The sequence below is a fragment of the Nicotiana tabacum genome, chromosome 3, assembly GCF_000715075.1.
Source record: "Nicotiana tabacum cultivar K326 chromosome 3, ASM71507v2, whole genome shotgun sequence".
NCBI classification, from domain to species: domain Eukaryota; kingdom Viridiplantae; phylum Streptophyta; class Magnoliopsida; order Solanales; family Solanaceae; genus Nicotiana; species Nicotiana tabacum.
This window is the reverse complement of record NC_134082.1, coordinates 209,546,473-209,565,502: the sequence shown is the minus strand read 5'-3', so window position 1 is coordinate 209,565,502 and position 19,030 is coordinate 209,546,473. Positions and strand designations below refer to the sequence as shown.

General features: G+C 33.9%; 1 protein-coding gene across 1 annotated transcript; it reads right to left on the bottom strand.

The window, feature by feature from the left end:
• Positions 1–11,752: 11,752 nt before the first annotated feature.
• Positions 11,753–16,125, bottom strand: LOC107794974 (benzaldehyde dehydrogenase, mitochondrial-like). The gene is made up of 11 exons (XM_016617529.2): positions 15,915–16,125; positions 15,036–15,194; positions 14,806–14,948; positions 14,316–14,469; positions 13,975–14,204; positions 13,645–13,731; positions 13,036–13,209; positions 12,822–12,959; positions 12,437–12,574; positions 12,267–12,328; positions 11,753–12,183 (listed from the first exon to the last, which is right to left on the bottom strand). The coding sequence occupies exons 1-11, from the start codon at positions 15,976–15,978 to the stop codon at positions 11,910–11,912; spliced, it is 1,623 nt and encodes a 540-aa protein (XP_016473015.1). The 5' UTR covers positions 15,979–16,125; the 3' UTR covers positions 11,753–11,909.
• Positions 16,126–19,030: the final 2,905 nt, after the last annotated feature.

The following is a 19,030-nucleotide window of genomic DNA, read 5'->3' as shown; positions in this document are numbered from 1 at the left end:
AAGATGGAAGCTATCCTACTTTAGGATGGCTAAGATTTGGCACTACACTAAAAACAAGCTGGATAAAATGACGGACGAGGAGTTTGTCGTCATAGACAAAACGGAGAAGGGTCTTATATACCCCCTCTACTATTAAAAGTTATTTAAAATTACCCTCCGTTATACTATTGGCTCAAAAGAACTCTTACCGTCTTACTATTGAAACACATATGCTCCTAACTTGACGGACTGGACACATGGCAGCTATCAAAAGTTGTTGGTCCATCCGATCTTAAATTAAAAGCGACCCGATCCATTATCCGGTATCCATAACCCAACCTTCTTTTAGTTTAATTGAATTTGAACTCCCAAAATAATAGTTCAATTCCTCTTCAGCGATCAAAATTAGGTTTTTTACTGGAAATATGGATATCCCATGAAATCAAACTGAATAAGATTTTCAAAAGTAATATAACACCTCGAAAATAAAAAATTTAGCTTAGAAAATAGATCAACTTTAAGAAAAGAATACACACTTTCACGTTTCATCAAAGCACCAACCTTTTACCTTTAGCACTTGAAATAATGAAAACCTAATAAACAAATTTGAATTAGAACTCCAAGAAAACAACGAATACCCAGATGAAAAGTTAAAAACATGGTTCAAAATATTGATGGAAATCAAAGAAAAAAGAACCTCACAACATAAGAGAGGTTTAATTTGCTATCACGCCTATTTTCTCAGCAATTAAACAAAATGAAAATGAAAAAGAAAGTAGAGAAAAGGCAGAGAGAGATAGAGAGAGTAATTTTCCAGTTTTGAATTGGTAAAGAGAGTCGATCTTGGTTTGAGGAGTCATGCTTTCAATACAGGGAAAATCTTCTTCTTCTTTACTACTTTCCGTCCTCATTTTCCCCAAAGATTTTTCGCTTTTGCAGCTTTTAAAAATGGAAAATGAAAAGAGGGTAGAGTTCCAACAAGAGAGCTGGGTTATGGGTAATGGGGCGGGTCGCTTTTAAATTTAGACCATATTGACCAACATCTTTGGATGGGTGCCACGTGTCCAGTCCATCAAGTTAGGAGTATATGTGCTTCAATAGTAAGACGATAGGGATTTTCTTGAGCCAATAGTATAACGAATGGCAATTTTAAATAATTTTTAATAGTAGAGGAATATATCAGACCCTTTTCCGTAGACAAAAAGACAAAAGCAGGTATTATTTTAAATCTCTCAAATGAGTTTTTGCGTTAAGTTGTAGCAAAAAGCATAGCCAAAGACATACGGGAAAAACTGAAAACCCTATATATGAAAAGGACAGTAGAAAACAGGCTTTACCTAAAGCAAAAATTCTACACTTTTCGTATGGCTAAAGGTACCATTATACTTACACATCTCGATACTTTTGATTCTCTTCTTATGGATTTGAGTAACATATATGCCGAAATCAAAGATGAGGATCAAACTGTGTTATTGCTTGTTTCCTTACCCCAGTTGTTTAAACATATAAGAGATACTATGCTTTATAAAAAGAATAATATATCTTATAAAGATATCAAATCTATTTTGAAATATAAAGAACAAATAGATAGAGATATTACTAGGGAAACTAGTGGGAACCAAGGAGAAGGCTTGTTTGTAAGAGGTAGATCCATTAAGAAAGATTCAAATAGTGAGAGGCCTAAATCAAGGTCAAAATTCAGATATATAAATGTCATGTGCAAATACTGTCATAAGAAAGGCCACATTATTTCTAATGCTTTAAGTTGAAAAACAAAGAAAAGCATATAGAAAAGAAAATGAGCACAAAAATACTGATACTGTCGAAGCAAGTGTAGCTGCTAATGAGACTAAGAGAGCTAACTTTTTAGCAACTAATAATAGTTTCAAATCTAACAATGAGTGGATTTTGAATTCGGATTGTTCTTATCATATGTGTCCCAATCGGGATTTATTTACCACATAAAAATCTGTTGAATGTGAAGTAGCTTGATAGGCAACAATGTTGCCTACAAAGTTATTGGAAAAGGTACAGTCCGAATCAAAATGCACGACAGTGTGGTGAGAACTCTAACCGATGTTAGACATGTTCTTGACTTGAAAAAAAACTCATCTCTTTGGGCACTCTAGAATCTCTTGGGTGCAAGTACACAGGTGAAGGTGGAGTTCTGAAAGTTTCTCATGGTGCTCTTGTGGTCATGAAAGCACGCAGATCTGGTACGTTGTATACATTATTGGGATCTACTGTTATAGGTGTTGCTGTAGTTTCAAGATCAAATAAATCAAATTCTGACATCACCAAATTGTGGCATATGCGATTGGGACATATGAATGAAAAAGGTCTTTCCATCCTCAGCAAAAGAGGTCTCTTGTGTGGCCAAAGTACTGAAAATATAGAGTTATGTGAACATTGTATGTTCGGAAAGCAGAAAAGAGTCAGCTTCAAATCTCCAGCGATTCATAGAACAAAATTTACTTTGGATTACATTCATTCAGATCTTTGGTGTCCTTCACGTACCCCGTCAAAAGGTGGTGCCAGGTATATGTTAACTTTCATTGATGATTATTCAAGGAAAGTTTGGGTTTATTTCCTGAAAAATAAAAGTGATGTTTTCTTAACTTTCAAACAATGGAAAGTTTTGATTGAGAAACAAACAGGAAAATAGATTAAGCGGCTTAGAACAAATAATGGTTTGGAATTTTGTAATGATGAATTCAACAAATTTTGCAAGAATGAAGAAATTGCTCGACATCGTACTGTGAGAATGACACCTCATCAAAATGATGTGGCAGAAAGGATGAATAGAACTCTTTTGGAAAGAGCTCGTTGCATGATTTCAAATGATGGGTTGACAAACGCCTTTTGGGCAGAAGCTATCTCTACAGCTTGTTATATTGTCAATCAAGCTCCTTATGCACCATTGAACTTTAAGACTCCAGAGGAGATGTGTTCAGGTACTCTGCAAATTTTCTGATTTAAAGATATTTGGTTGCCCTGCATACATGCATGTGAATGATGGAAACTTAAAGCCAAGGGCTAAAAAGTGCATTTTTCTTGGGTATGCATCTGGGTTAAAAGGATACCGACTATGGTATCATTATCCCATGGTACCAAAATTTATAATTAGTAGAGATGTAACCTTTGATGAATCCTCTATGTTACATTCTAGAAAAGAGTCTTCTAGTTCTTGTAATACAGATAAAGGAAAGAGTACATAGAAGCATGTGGAGGTTGAGATTAGCATTCCTTCTTAGCCAAGCTCATCAACTTTGGAGAAAAAAACAGTTGAAACTCCTGAAGTTGAGCCAGAAGCTGAAATTCCTGAAGTTGAGACTCTTGAAGTTGAACCGAAAAAAGAGGAGTATTATATAGCCAAACAGAGACCAAGAAGAGAAAGTAAACATCCATTAAGTTTTGGAGATTATGTTGCATTTGCTTTTTCAGTTGAACAGGACACTGAAGAAATTGGAGAACCATCAAAATATTCAGAAGCAGTTTCTGGTGCAGACTCAACCAAGTGGCTGATTGCAATGAATGAAGAAATTGAGTCTCTCCACAAGAATGGTACTTGGTCTCTTGTAAAGCCGCCATCAGGAAAAAGAATTGTTGGTTGCAAATGGGTCTTCAAGAAAAAGGATGGTCAAGTATAAAGTACGCTTAGTTGCAAATGGCTATAGTCAGGTACACGGAGTTGATTTTAATGATATTTTCTCACCTGTCGTTAAACATAGCTCTATTCGTGTCTTGCTTATCTTAGTTGCCATGTATGATTTGGAATTAGTACATCTTGATATTAAGACAACTTTCTTACATGGCGAACTTGAGGAAGAAATATACATGCATAAACCCGAAGGATTTGAAATTGAAGGAAAAGAAGATCGATCATGTTTGCTTGTTGAAGAAATCCTTATATAGATTAAAATAGTCTCCAAGACAATAGAATAAAAGGTTTGATTCCTTTATGTATGGTCATGATTATTCGAGGAGCATGTATGATAGTTGTGTTTACTCCCGGAAGTTAAATGATGGTTCATTTGTGTAACTATTATTATATGTTGATGACATGCTCATTGTTGCTAAGGATTTGACATAAATTCACAATTTGAAAAGTCAATTGAAAAGTGAATTTGAGATGAAAGATTTGGGGGAAGCTAAGAAAATCCTTGGCATAGAGATCAAAAGAGATCGAGGATCCAACACGCTATTCCTGACCCAGAAAAAGTACTTGGAAAAAGTCTTGGAGAGGTTTGGCATGAAAGATGTTAAACCAGTTAGTACCCCTCTTACTGCTCATTTTAAGTTATCAGCTACTCAGTCCCCGCAGTCAGAGAAGAAGAGAGGTATATGGCACATGTATCTTATTCCAGTGCAGTCGGCAGTATTATGTATGCAATGGTTTGTATACGTCCAAACATTTCACAAGCAGTAAGTGTGGTAAGCCGGTATATGGCTTGCCCTAGTAAAGCACATTGGCAGGCTGTGAAATGGATTCTCAGATACTTGCAAGGTACTTCAAACACATGTTTGGAATTTGGGAGAAATACTAACACTTTGGTTGGTTTTGTAGACTCAGATTATGCATGTGATCTTGACAAAAGAAGATCACTGAACAAGCTATGTATTTTGTATTGATGGTTGCGTTATCAGTTGGAAAGCTACATTACAACATGTAGTAGCTTTATCTATTACCAAAAGCAGAATATATGTCAGTGACTGAGGCGATCAAAGAAGCCTTGTGATTGAAGGGTCTATTTGCTGAACTCAACTCACACCAAGGTGGTATTACCATTTTCTGTGATAGTCAAAGTGTCATTCACTTGACGAAAGATCATATGTATCATGAGAGGACGAAGCATATTGATATCAAGTATCACTTCATCAAAGAAACCATAGCTGAAGGAAAAGTCTCTGTTCAGAAGATCAACACTAAAGATAATCCTGCTGACATATTCACGAAATCTCTTCCAGTTGCCATGCTTAAACTTGCTTGGCATTTATGAAGAATAATTTCACCCACTAAGCTTTTGCGGAGAAGGATAAGAAATCTTATTATATCATCCAAAACCGGTCCAAGGTGGAGATATGTGATATACGTGGCCTACTTTTGGCCATAGACTATAAACATTGTTGGCTTCTCTATGGTCTTTCATTGGTCACTTGTTGGATATTTTATGTCCATTCACTAAAGGTATTGGTGGCCAATCATATTCCATACAATGACCATCTTATTTTCTTATAAATAGGCTAGAAAATGTCCATATCATACACACCAAAGTTTGAGACAATCATCTCTTGCCTTTTCTTTCATTTATGATAGAGTTTTGTAAGAGAGTTGAGTGTTGGAAAATACTTGTGTGAACCTTTTCTTTGGAGTGATCTTGTGAGGTTATTCTCTTGGGGTATTAGGGATTAATTAGAGTATGGTTACTCTAATTTTGTACTCTCTCTTGTATTCTTGTTGCTATAGTGAAATTGTTCCTCTCCGCTTGTGGACGTAGGTCACACTGACCGAACACGTTAAATTAGTGTCTTCTTTATGTGCTTTAATTATCATTATTATCAACTTATATTGTTTTTATTATTGTCATTATAATATTGTTTAACTAAATTCCGCACTAACCAGGTTCCGATCCTAACACTTACATTAAAAGGAAACTCTATATCATTTCGTACATAAAGATGAAAGATTTTTTCATGAAAGATTTGACTTACGTAGGCTGATATTTGTAAGAAATTATAAAATAATTACTCCTAATAGTTTTTAATATTATAGCTGGTAACATGCCTTGTTTTCGAGAATACTAATTTCACTTATCATTAAAACTTACTTTATAGTTATCTTTTGGATAACTAGTAGTATTGTCAAAAATTATTACGTATAATTATCTCAAAAGTTAAATTCATTACCTCATAAGTAAACTAATTGTATTAGTATTTTCACATCGTGAAGCATGGCCACATACTAATAGTATTTGACCTCTCTGGGCTCTAGTCATTGGTTTCTTTGTCTAATACAAATGGATAAAAGACAAAACTAATAGAGCAAAATCAAAGTGACAACGTAGTATAAGCTGCTAGAAACCTTCCTACATTTTTCTCTCTATTAATAAAGGAGAATAAGTAGGCAGCAGGTCAACATGCTTGCTTGGGATTGAAAGGGTAAACCGGTCATGTTAGTTAAAATGGAAGAATATGATTGCTTAAAAAAGAATCTTACTGTAGCTTATGTATAAAATTGTGAACTCTTTGACTAAACTACCCCTGGGCTTATGTCATTAACCATCACCGCACGCTTCTTCACCCAATAACTTTATGCTGACCAATTTTGTTTCTAGGTCCCACGTTCCAACCCCACCCAATTTTTTTTCCTTTTAGATTTGGTGCAACTTTTGTTTTCAATTAAGCATACAGATCCACAGTAGAATACTTGGTAATATTTGAAATCAAATAATGGAAATCCGATTCAAAATTTAACGTTCTCCTGGGAATTTTTTATGTGGTTTCCTAAATTAACAGCGTTAAAAATAGTGCTCTACTATGTAACGAAAATATTTGTTTTACCTTTTGAAAAAGTAGAAGAACAAAAATATACTCAAACCTTTAAAGCAGTATTTATAAGTTTACAAAAGAGAAGAGAAGTTAGAAATGATTTTCCTATATAGAAATTTGTTTCCGTTTTCGTTCCTTGTGGAGTATCCTTTTTTGATACTGTAACAAACTTTAAGGTATACGTAAGTGAATTTGAAGGGAAATGGTACCACCAAAACTTACTATTTCACTATGGAAAATGAAAAATGGAAAATTCTCAAAAGTTATCATAGAATAAGGAGCCCGCCTAAAACTTTTCACACATATCTCTTCAATTGCATTTGTAACCTATTACATGAATAATAATAATAATGTTTATGTAGTCTTCCTTAATTTTTTCCGTGGGTTTGACACACAATATGTGGAAGTTTAATTGTAAAAAGTCTATAAAACACAAAAAATTCAATAAAATAAGTAGTATACTATAGCTAACAAATACATTGAAGAGAGTATAATAAACCAAAAATGTAAAAAAAAAAAAAAAAAAGGATATATTACAACTAACCAGCTTTACATGTAATAATTTATTAAAAATAAAAATGAGTTTCCAATAATTGACAAATGCATTAATAAACTATACATTCTTTGCATGTCTAATTAGAGGTCTTTAACTAAACATTCTGTGTCAATTCATCGTCAAAATGTTACCTTGTGTGAGAGCACATGCTCTTATAAGCACGTCTAGCCTTCTACCAGTGATGAATGTGGCTTGAGTTCTAAACTTGCGGTATGACCTACAGTTGGCTTAAACTGGATTAGATGTGAATATTAGAATTTTTTTTTCAATTTGAAAATTATTTGAATTTTCAGTTTCTGGCTTCTGACCTAGGTAAATTATTGGGTTCAGGTGGTGCAAAAATTATGGATCCTTAAATCATAAGTGACACTGATAGAATGCTAATTAAGATGAAATGACTGGTAAGTCCTTTCCAAATTTATTTTCCACAATGAGGCCTCCTAGCATGAAGAAAGAGGAGCCCTTATTTTTTCTTTGGAAAATGTAGAGAGGAGAAAGAAGAGCCACTCACCAGTGATATTAGAATAAAGTACACCTGAAAGATGATTCGCACTGCTACCATAAATTGGCATAAGCAACATTGAACATTACGATACATTGGGTACACTATAATTGTATCACAATTGGACAAACTTGTGGAAAAAGACACTCTAAAAGAAGATATTCCTATTACCAAAACTAATACAACCTTCTTAGCTTCTACTCCCTCCGGTTCACAATAAATGACCAATTTATTTTTTTATTTTGGTCCAAAATAAGTTTTCATTTGTATAATTAAAAAAAAATTATTTATTTTTCCGAAATTACTCTTATGTACGTATCCTTAAAAAGTTATTTACTCCTCACATTTGAGAAGTGAAGTAAGTGTTACTATAACTATGGTGCAACATTTAATGAAGGATAGTTTGGTCACACTAACTATTTTCGTCTAGAATTGAGCATTTCCTTAATGGGTGTGTCCAATGCAAATTGATCACTTATTGTGGACTGAAGAGAGTAATAAAGTAGAGAAATAAAGCCATCTGGGGAAAAACAAGTTTGCCAAAATATCGTAGTAATGAAAATTAATGTATAAGAATATACCTTTTATAATTTCTAAGCCTTACAAATTTTAATATCAAAAAAATAACAAATTGAAACTACAAAAGTTATTTATAATGTTTAAACTAGATTGACAATTTAAAATAAAGACAGAGAGTAACAAAAACAAGCAAAAAATTTCACAATGTTAACATATCATCGGCTGGTTTAAAAAAAAATCATTATCGGAGCTCATGCAACCCAACGCTTGGGCCCGGGCACAGCATTTAAATGCTGACGGCTTTTTTCTCTTAATAAAATATGACTTAAATTTTACCTCCATATTTAGCACTGTTTTTTTTCTTTTCTTGCTGACATAACGCAGCTATTATATATCAACAGAGAAATTTGAATGATGATTGTGAAGAACCGTTCCGAGACTACATTTATGTAATGGGAATCAGAGCAAATGAAACAGGGCAATTGTACCTAAATTCGACTCAGCAGACGAACTGCTTGACTAAGATAAATGAAGGAGGAAATGCCGAAATGGGATAGTTGTGGGGTTGAGAAACTAACAAGAGGTGGTGGCAGCTGCTCAGATTTCTCTGTTACCGATGTTAACATGAAGTTAGGAGACAAACTCGAAAGTTTGACTAATAACTTTCAATTTGACCAAGGGGGTCAGTCATGTGAGTCCTACATAAATAGCTGGAAATATATAAAGGAAATGAACTCAGAAAATGAGGATACATGGAGGTTGAACCAGACATATGTAGGTTTGCAGTTTTGGTAACACTTGGTGTATGGGTCAAGATTTAATCGAAGGGACCTTGCCTGAAATAGGGAAATCAAGAATCAATTAGGCCGAGGTGATGCTTAAAAAACAACACTGGCGACAGGAGCGTATGCAGGAATTTTTGTAAGCGGTGTCAAAATTTATAGAAGAACTGGAATGTTACTTTGATTATCATACTTTTAGACAAGAAATAACCTTAGTTTATTGGCTTTGTTGAGTCTTAAGTTAAAAAAGATTTTGAGTCCAATTCTATTTCATCACAATTTTTAACTACAAAGGCTCTCTCAAATATTTACAAAAGAAAAATGTTGAGGTTTGAACCTTTGACCTCTAAGAGCAAAATCAAGCATAAAACCAACACACCAAGGCACAATTTATGTCAAGTGATGTCATTTTTTCTTACTTATCCGTTTCCGTACAGTATTAATACTTATTTTTAGTAAAATTTTCCGACAAAGCGATGTCGCATGACACCGCTTGAGGAAGCGTGCATCCGCCCCTGACTGGCGAGCCGAGCAACGAATGTTGAGGTCGAGGACTCAGATCGGTCAAAACAGCTAGTTTAGCAAGATATTTCTAAAGAATATTTAGAAAAATATTCTCTATAGTTGTACTTTCAGTAGGTAAGAGGAATGTCACATATAAGTAGGAATAGAGAGAGAAAGAGGAGACATCTAATTTTCTATCTTGATAAGTTCTCTCTAGAAAAGTTGACTCCCACATAACTACAGACTTTATCTTTATACAAGATTGGATTGGATGTGTTGTTCAATAAAGTATTTCATATTCCCACGTTTGGTTATCTTACATCATTGTCAGAGGGGGAATCATCTGTTGCGGAAGCCAAATATATATAGTGTGAATGAGTCACAACAACTATACCAAAAATTATGACAGCTACCAAATAATAAATAAGACAATAAAGCAACAATAAAAGGAACACCAGAATTTACGAGGTTCGGTCAATTTTGCCTATTTCCTCGGACACAACCAATATTTTATTCCACTCCAAAAATACAAGTGAAATAATACTAAAGAGAGAAGATACAAATGCCTTAAGAAGATAAGAAGGCAAATGAGAGGTGTGTTTAAATCTTAAATATTAGGCCTATTTTTATAGGTGAAATTCCCACCCAATTTTCTCCCCAACCGATGTGGGATGTTTTGACATATTCAACATCATCCACCTTGTTATACATTTGGGTGAATTATTCTCTTTATTACAGCTATTGTCATTCATCATATTTATTGTTTGTCCTCATTCCCTCATTTATTCACAAGAATATCACTAAATCTCCTTTTGGTTTTTAATAGCTTTGAATGTGATTTCTAGGTTATTACTACCCATCAATCTTGGATCTAGGACTTATTATATTTAACTAGAATTTACCTATTATCATTTACTTAATTAGTTTAACAAAAATGTTTAACACTTTTTGGTCAAACACTTACAAGTACTAGAATTTGATAAGAAATTTACAAGTATACTATCAAGTACAAGAATTTGGCAAGTAGATGCATCTAATAAGAAATTTGGTAATGTACCTCTCCAGATAGTCGCTATCAGGTTACCTAAAAAATAGCCGCCACTTTCTTTTCTTTCATTTTTGCAACTTTTGAACATGTTGTGTATAACAGACTAAAAAGGTAGATAAATTAATTGGCAGCTACAGATTTGGCAATGCCAAAAGATTCTAGTGTGGAAGTCTCCATTGAGGAGGTCTAGTCTGCTACAAACAATCTAAATGAATCAAACTACATTGGTGAGGGGACAGCAGGTTAACAACTATTAACTTTGTTCTATATTTATAGGACCTGACCTTTACTGTTGAATTTACACAATCATGTCACTTATAAGGTAATCACAGATAAATCTCTATGATAAGCATTAATTAGTAACCTAGTAGAAATAGTTTAAACTGTCAGTGTAAATAGCTAGCTTTAAAGGTCTTAAATTTGGACATTGTTCGCTTGCTCACCTTATATCCACAGCCTACAAACATACTCCTAGGACAGAATTTTGAAGCTAAGCTTTCTGACTTCGGACTGTCCAAGGTGATAGACATTGGTGAATCCTACATGATCTCAGAAGTGAGAGGCACTTTTGGTTATGTCAATCCTGAATATGAAACGAATCATCGTGTAAATTCAGCAGGTGATGTATACAGTTTGAGAGTAGTACTACTGCAGATCCTCTCTGGGAGGAAAGCTATCAATATGAACATGGAGCAAGCAACAACATTGGACAAAATTGTAAACAACTATCCCTTTTCATGAATGTATCATTAATTAATCATAACAAAATAACCGGATGTTGATAAATACCTGTCATTTCAGGCAAAATCGCTGATGCGGGAAAAACGGGCAACGGAATTTGTTGATCCAAAACATTATGGAGATTACTCAACAGAGGCTTTCCAGCTCACATTGGAGTTAGCTATTTCATGCATTGAACCAAAGCAAAATAGACCCTTCATTGAGAAAGTTGTTGACAAGCTGGAAGACGAACTAGCTATACCAGCCAGGGCAAACATGTTGGATGGTTAGGAAAATATGAAAATTCATCAGTTGCACAAAGGCAAACGATCTCACAGAAAACAAGATTGTATTTCACATCTTATCTACAAAAGTATAAAAAGATCTCACGAAAACAGGATTGCATGTTGTATTAGGTCAGCCTAAGCATACAAAAGAAAATACAAAAACAAAGATTGCATGTTGCAACTTATCCAAAAAAGTAATACAAGTGGCGTTAAAAAAGATTGTACGTTGCAAAATATCTACAAAAGTGCCACCACAAAACAGAAAAGGAAAAGGAACTTTACACAAATAGCAGATTGAATTCACTGTTTACTTTTCCTAACCGATATATATATATATTCGCTAATTTTACATGGTTAATACACACGTTGTACATGGATTATACATATTTTACAACATCCGCCGGCTATTTTTAATTTAAGCGGTTGGGTGGGCGGTTGTTTAGGTTAATTCTTCTAAAGAAAACTACATCCATGCAGGATTCTTCAGAGGGGTAACAACAGCTTTGACCTGCAAGTAGTTATTGAGGCTGTAAACTCCCTTTTCTCTTCCGTGTCCACTCATCTTATACCCACCAAAGGGAATGGCAGCATCAAAGATGTTAAAGCAGTTAACCCACACTGTCCCTACTCTAAGGGCTCGAGATATTGTATTGGCTACGTCTATGTTCTGGGTAAAAACACCCGCCGCCAAACCATAATGTGTCGAGTTTGCCCTTCGAATGACCTCTTCAAGATCCCTGAATGTTTCAAGGTCAGGTTCAGAATTGATAAACGAAATAAAAGAACAGCTAGGAAACGTAAAGATGAAATGTACTCTTACTTGAATTTCAAGAGGGACTGCACTGGTCCAAATATCTCATCTTTGGCAATCAGCATGTTGTCCTAAATGGTTGAAAAATAATTTTAAACTAAACCATTTGATGCCATCGCTATCATATTCGTCTTTTTACTTTATGTATGGATATATCTTATGGGCAATGGTAGTTGTACCTGGACATTTGAGAAGACAGTAGGTTGGACATAGAAGCCCTTGGAACCCAATTTTTCCCCTCCAGACTCGAGAGTAGCCCCGCTTTCAATACCAGACTCTATGTACTTAAGGATCTTCTCAAATTGCTCGGTATCAATCTATTCATACAAGAAAAGGCCGCGTTACAGCTACTTCAGAAATGCAAATAAAAGTTCACGATTATTATTAAACTTCGTTATTTAAGTTTATATGTAATATGATGAAAAGGAAATAACAAAGGTACCAGTGGCAAACTCTTTCCCTGAAAAGTTGGCTACTACCAAATTGGTAAGGATATATTATTCCTCTTGTCCTTAAGAGGGTTTATTAAATCATTCTATTTTTTTATTACAGGAAGAATGGTACCTGAGGACCTTGTTCAACTCCCTTCTTGAAAGGGTCGCCAACTACACGTTTTAAAGCACGGGCCTTGGCTTTCTCTACAAATTCATCATATACTCTTTCATGTACAAAAGTCCGTGATCCAGCGCAGCAACATTGTCCCTGCAAATATTTGAAAATTATTTTTTCCAGAGCAAGCACCAGAAGTCACAATTTTCCGAGGGTGGAACTCTGCTACCTGATTAAAGAAAACCGCAGAATGAGCCAACTCAACAGCTTTATCAATGTCTGCATCTTCACAAATGATGAAAGGAGATTTTCCTCCGAGTTCCAAAGTCACTGGCTTTAGGTTGCTCTTTGCAGCTGCACTTAGTACTGCTTGACCAGTTTCTGTGGACCCTGTAAAAGCAAGCTGTAGACACAAAAATGAGTGATGTAGAGATACATTGCATTTTAGGCATCACAGATAAATAAAAAATTCTGAAAAAACGACACCATAATATGCAAGAAGTAATATCAAGGGCCAAGCTGTTTAAAGTGAAGAAAAAAGAAGATGTCAGTTCTCTTCATTCTCCCTCACCTATTCCCGAATATTCATTAAAAAACTTTACACATCACAACAATATCAACAAAAGTGAGCATGAAATACAAAAGCTGAAAGGACATCAGGATGCATAACCTTTTTTTTTGTTGAGTTAGAAGAAAAAGATAGTATAATTCTCTTCACTTATCCTACATGTGGACTGAACTCTCTAACGAGAGGCTATAATCAAGGTTGTGTGTCCATTCATTAGTATATTATAGGCTCATAAGGCAATTTCAGGAACAAAGCCAAAACTTAAAATACCTTATCGACATCCATATGACTGGCAAGAGCAGCACCTGCACTACCAAAGCCAGGTATGACATTCAAGACTCCAGGGGGAAGTCCAACCTGTCATTGAAGCACAAAAAACATGCTATCATCTTGTATGGATGGAGAATATCTTCACGTTGAGCTGCACCAACTGTGGGAAAGTTTTCGATTATAGATGTGAAACTGCTGAATTTGTAAATAAATAGATCACAATAAACACAATGACAATACGACTCCGCATTCTTTAGAATTATAACTTAAAAGGTTCTGTGACGACAAGACCAAGTGCAGACCAAATGTACAGTTATCCTAGGTACATACCTCGTGGAATAACTTTGACACATAGAGGGCAGAGAGTGGGGTCTGTTCTGCAGGTTTTAGTACAACAGTATTGCCACAAGCGAGTGCGGGCCCAACTTTCCATGCAAACATTAATAGAGGAAAATTCCAGGGTATTATCTGCCCTGCAACACCAGTCGGCTCATGCAAGATCTGAACATGGTGCAAACTGTCAGCAGGAGCTGTAAGACCATGAATCTTATCAGCCCAACCTGAAAAAGAATGTACATGGAAAAACTTGGAAAAGTATACGGGTGATTTCAGCAAACATCAGAATTTTACTATAAACAGAGAAAATATAACGCCATTTTAATTTTCTTAACCAGCATAGTATCTGAAAAGACGTATAAGCATTGGTATTTCTTCATTTGCAGCTTGTTCGTAAGGCTTTCCATTGTCCCAAGTCTCAAGTGCTGCAAGTTCATCACCGTGCTTCTCAAGAAAATCAGCAAAACGCAACATTATACATGATCTTTCCTGAAAAAAAATTATTCATTTAACAAATTAACACTTAAGTAAGACAAGGCATCTAAACAAGCAGCAACTATTGGCAAAGGTGGATGGACAATAGATTTGATTGGTGTAACTGAACCCGTCATTTTCGACACAGAACATGGATAGATATTTGAAAATTTACTAGAATGTTAGAAAATATAAAATTTTGCCCAAAATTTCAGAACTCAATGCGTCAAATAGTAAGAACCTTAAAGGTTGAACACATCAAATTTAAATACTGAATCCGCCTTTGTCTGTTGGGAGCAAGGAAGAGGATCGAGAAAGATAAGAAGGCCCAGTTACTATATGTGTCCTTACATAAGCAGACATTTTAGGCCATGGTCCTTCATCAAATGCTTTACGAGCAGCAGAGACTGCACGATTGACATCTTCAGTGTCGGCCTCCGCAACCATAGTAATGACATCCCCTGTCCTAGGGTCATATGTAGGAAACATTTTTCCTGAAGACATAGTATTCTCCATGTTACTCTTGAAGCAACTTTAAAAGAACATTTGAAATGAAAGATTTTAAGAGATGAAAGGTCAACCTGAGGCTGCATCTACAAACTGTCCATTAATTAGAAGCTGCTTATATTTAACTTCAACAGGTGGAGTGATTGGCTCTTCATGCACCACGGCGCTACTAAAACTTCTGATACCATTTTTTGAGTACTCAAAGTATCTACCTTTAGATTGAAATCTCAAACCTATAAATCAGAATAGATAAAAGAGAATATAAGCAGATGAATTTAAGTCAAACTTAGTTTGTTTAATCATCAAGACACTAAAAACCCAGGTGAAAGCAACTCTTTTGGTTAGAAATGGACTACTCCTTTGTTCCATTTTCAGTTGAAAAAATGATTCCTTTGGATATCTAGAAACTCTTTAATCTTAAGATTTCTGTTTTATCCCTATAGGAAAATAGTCTAACAGGAATTGACATGGCAAGACCACATGTACTTTGGGTGTATTATAGGACTACATATTTCACTTATTGTTCAAAATTTGCTTTCTTAAACTTTGCTCGGTCAAAGACACATAAGATCCACAGTTTAACTTCTACGCACTATAACAACAACGGCCCAGTGAGATCCCACGAGTGGGGCCTAGGGAGGGTAGTATGTACGCAGACCTTCCCCTACTCCTCGTGAGGAGTAGAGAGGTTGTTTCCGATAGACCCTCGACACAACTTCTACACACTATAACATGATTTTTATACTATCATATATTTTAAAAGATAACTACACGTAACTATTCAAATTAATAAATAAAGTTTGTCACCTAAAAAAACAGACAACTTGCTAATTGCTATAATAGGTTACGTAACACATAAAAGTGTAGATAAGTTAGATACTGAAATCAAATGGAGGCAATACTAATAAAAAAAAAATTACTTTGTGCATAAACAAAGGTAAAGAGGTATATACCTGAAGAGCGAAAAGCAGGAAGAAAGGAAGAAACCAGCAGAGAAGAGAACCGTAGAGTAGCCATAGCATGCAACTGACAGCAAGAGATCACTTAAAATTTGTTGATGAATTCAGAAGTAGAAGGGGATAAGCACAGTTTAAGAAATTAGGGCATAGGCAAAATTCGCTGAGAAAAATGCGTTGCGCGCGCATGCAAAACGAGCGATGTGGCAATTGAAAGTGTAAGGCAGTGTCTATGTGTCAAACTAGTTACACGTAATCCAATTGCATAGATGCTGTTATCTCTTTTTTTGACGAATCGTAAAATTTATTATCTATATTTATATTATATTAAAAACACGAAGGCCCTCAGAAAAATGTCGTTCGCCTTTATTACCATTTTAAAATAAGTTTCACATTAGACATATATATAATTTAAGTTTCTTTCCTAATATTTAACACTTTAAAATTAAGTAAAAATTTAATCATTACCTAATATTTAGGAGTTCGAAATCAACTAAATAAGAATAAAATATATTAAGAAAAAACGAAGAGAATATAAAAAGTAAAAGGTAAGTTTCTTTTCAACCCTGAACAAAATTTATTGTATTAAGGTCTTTAACGTAGATATTATTTGGAAAAATAGGAGTAATATTAACGTTTTCTTTTCCTTGTATATCTGACAAATTTCAATGGAAATATGTTTCACATTCATGCTTCTTAGTAGGGAACTTACAATGCTAACGAGATGTACTATTAAAAGTAAGAGATTTTTGTACCTAAATAAATATATATTTTAATTACTAAATGTAGTTTTTAAATATTACACGAATAATATATTGTTCGAGTAGGAAAAAAAAGTTTAGAATAATTTGTATTTTCTATACAATTACAAAAGAATGAAATCTCAACAAATAATCAAGTCTTTGAATTAATAAATTAGTAAAAAAAAATTAATCCATTTTTTTCCAAAATCATTAGGTAAGTAAAATTATTTATCAAGTTGATAAAACTTTTAAGATACACAAATTTATTCACAAAAAGAGCATCAGTCATGAAAGAAATAAAAGAATGATAGAGCAAAAATTTATTATAATATAGTATTAAAAGTTAAATTACTAAAAATGCTACATTTGAAGCATTAAGGATGTAACATAAGATAAAAGCTATTCAAAAGAAGTTATCATTATTATTTTTCTTTAAATGATAGCTTTCTATAATTTTTAGTGTAGTACTACATTGTTTTTTATAATTCAATATTGGTTATTTAAAACTTTATATTGTTATTTATCAATATTTTTCTAGGAGCTATACTTCTACTTCATCACTCGCAAATTTCTAAATGATCAAAATATTCAAAATTTATTTGGTTATCTTTAAATAATTATGGTAAAATTATTTTTTTATGTGTTATTTGTTTATAGTATTTGATAATAAAGATAACAATAATTTTTAGAAGATATTTCACTCCTCATAAATCATAATAAGGTATATAAAAACTTATGTGGAGTAGGATTTCTTTGTTTTATTGAGCTATTTTACTTTTCTCTTTCAAATTCTTAACATTCTATAATTTGATTTTAAATACAAGTAAAGACGATAAATTTTGATTGTAACTCTAATGGAGTTTAAAAGAAATTATAACCACCCAAAGTGGTAAAATTTCTATGCCTTGTCATGATCAAATTCATGTATGATTGTGGGCAAAGAATTGAAAACTCGTCCCATTGAATTTGCTCCATTCTCATTCCCTTAAGGGAATGTGATAGCAATATGTGATAAGTCTGAAAGAAGACAAAATTATTACTTTGAATATATCAATGGATGTGGACGTGGCAATAGACAAAATTATAATTGTTATTATTGTGGTAATGAGAACAATAAGGATTCTCAAAATAATCCTTACAATAAGTATTCTCAAAGTAATCATTCACTCTATGAAAGTAATATTTGTCATCGATTTGACATGAGATTTTATAAAGCACATATAGATGATGGCTCATCATCAAATTGGCCAAAGGTGTGTGTTCATGAGCCCATGCTAAAGTTTCAATCAATTCCTGCCAATATCCACGCCAAGAAATTAAGAACATAAATCCAGTAGCCCAAACAAGATGTCCAAATAAGAACATCCATGCCCAAACCGATAAACTATTCATACCAAAAGGATTATATCCGTTGATAAGTTGTGAAGAGTTTAACCATAAATAATCCCTTAACCAGCCCATCAAATAAGTGGAAGATTCATTAAACTGTGAAACGTTACCCTGCCATAATGTGATGTGCTTCCAATGTCAATAAAAAGTAACCCATCCAATAGTATTTAACATCCAAAAAACTGCCAAATAAAACGCGTCACATGCCGAAAATATCACAAGTACCGCCTCGTCCTGGGCCATCGCACGGAAAACTATAACCGAAATCCTTTTTATCTGGCATTAACTTGGAACCACGTGCATCTAAAGCACCTTTTACTAAGATCAATGTAGTTGTATGTGAAAACATCTTATTTACGAATACATATTCATTTTTGGAAGAATATGAACGTGTAAAAATTAACATGCATTAATTTTAGGAACTTATATTTTTTAATATTTAACTCAAATACATTATTTAATAATATTTACATAATTTTTAAAAATTACATATTTATTGATATAGGTACACGCGCAAAGCGCGTAGCCTAAGACTAGTTACAACATAAGTGCTTTATATCAGAAATATTTTTATTCCAGCTCAAATGCTAATTAAGGGTAGCTGATTGGTGGTAATATTCAAAAATATGATTGTTCTTCTTTCTGTTCCGTTTTCCTTCTTTAACGTATATTATTTTTTCCTTCTTTTTATTTGCCTTTCATATTCTTTCAGTTTCTGCGCTTTTTTAAATTAATGAGGAGGAAAATGGTTAAACATTTTCTTTCTCCTTCCTGGCAGAGAAAGAGACCAACTTTTTGGTGGTACATTTTTTTCTGCACCAACCAAACAAGAGAAATTATTTTTTATTTGAAAAGAAAAAAAGAAGCTATTTTTTGGGTGAAGTGGAGTTGTTCTGTTAAAATAATTACATAAACTTATCTAATTTCACCACCTAATTATCTGTAGGTTTATCATCTGTCACAAATTTAGGCACAAGCAAG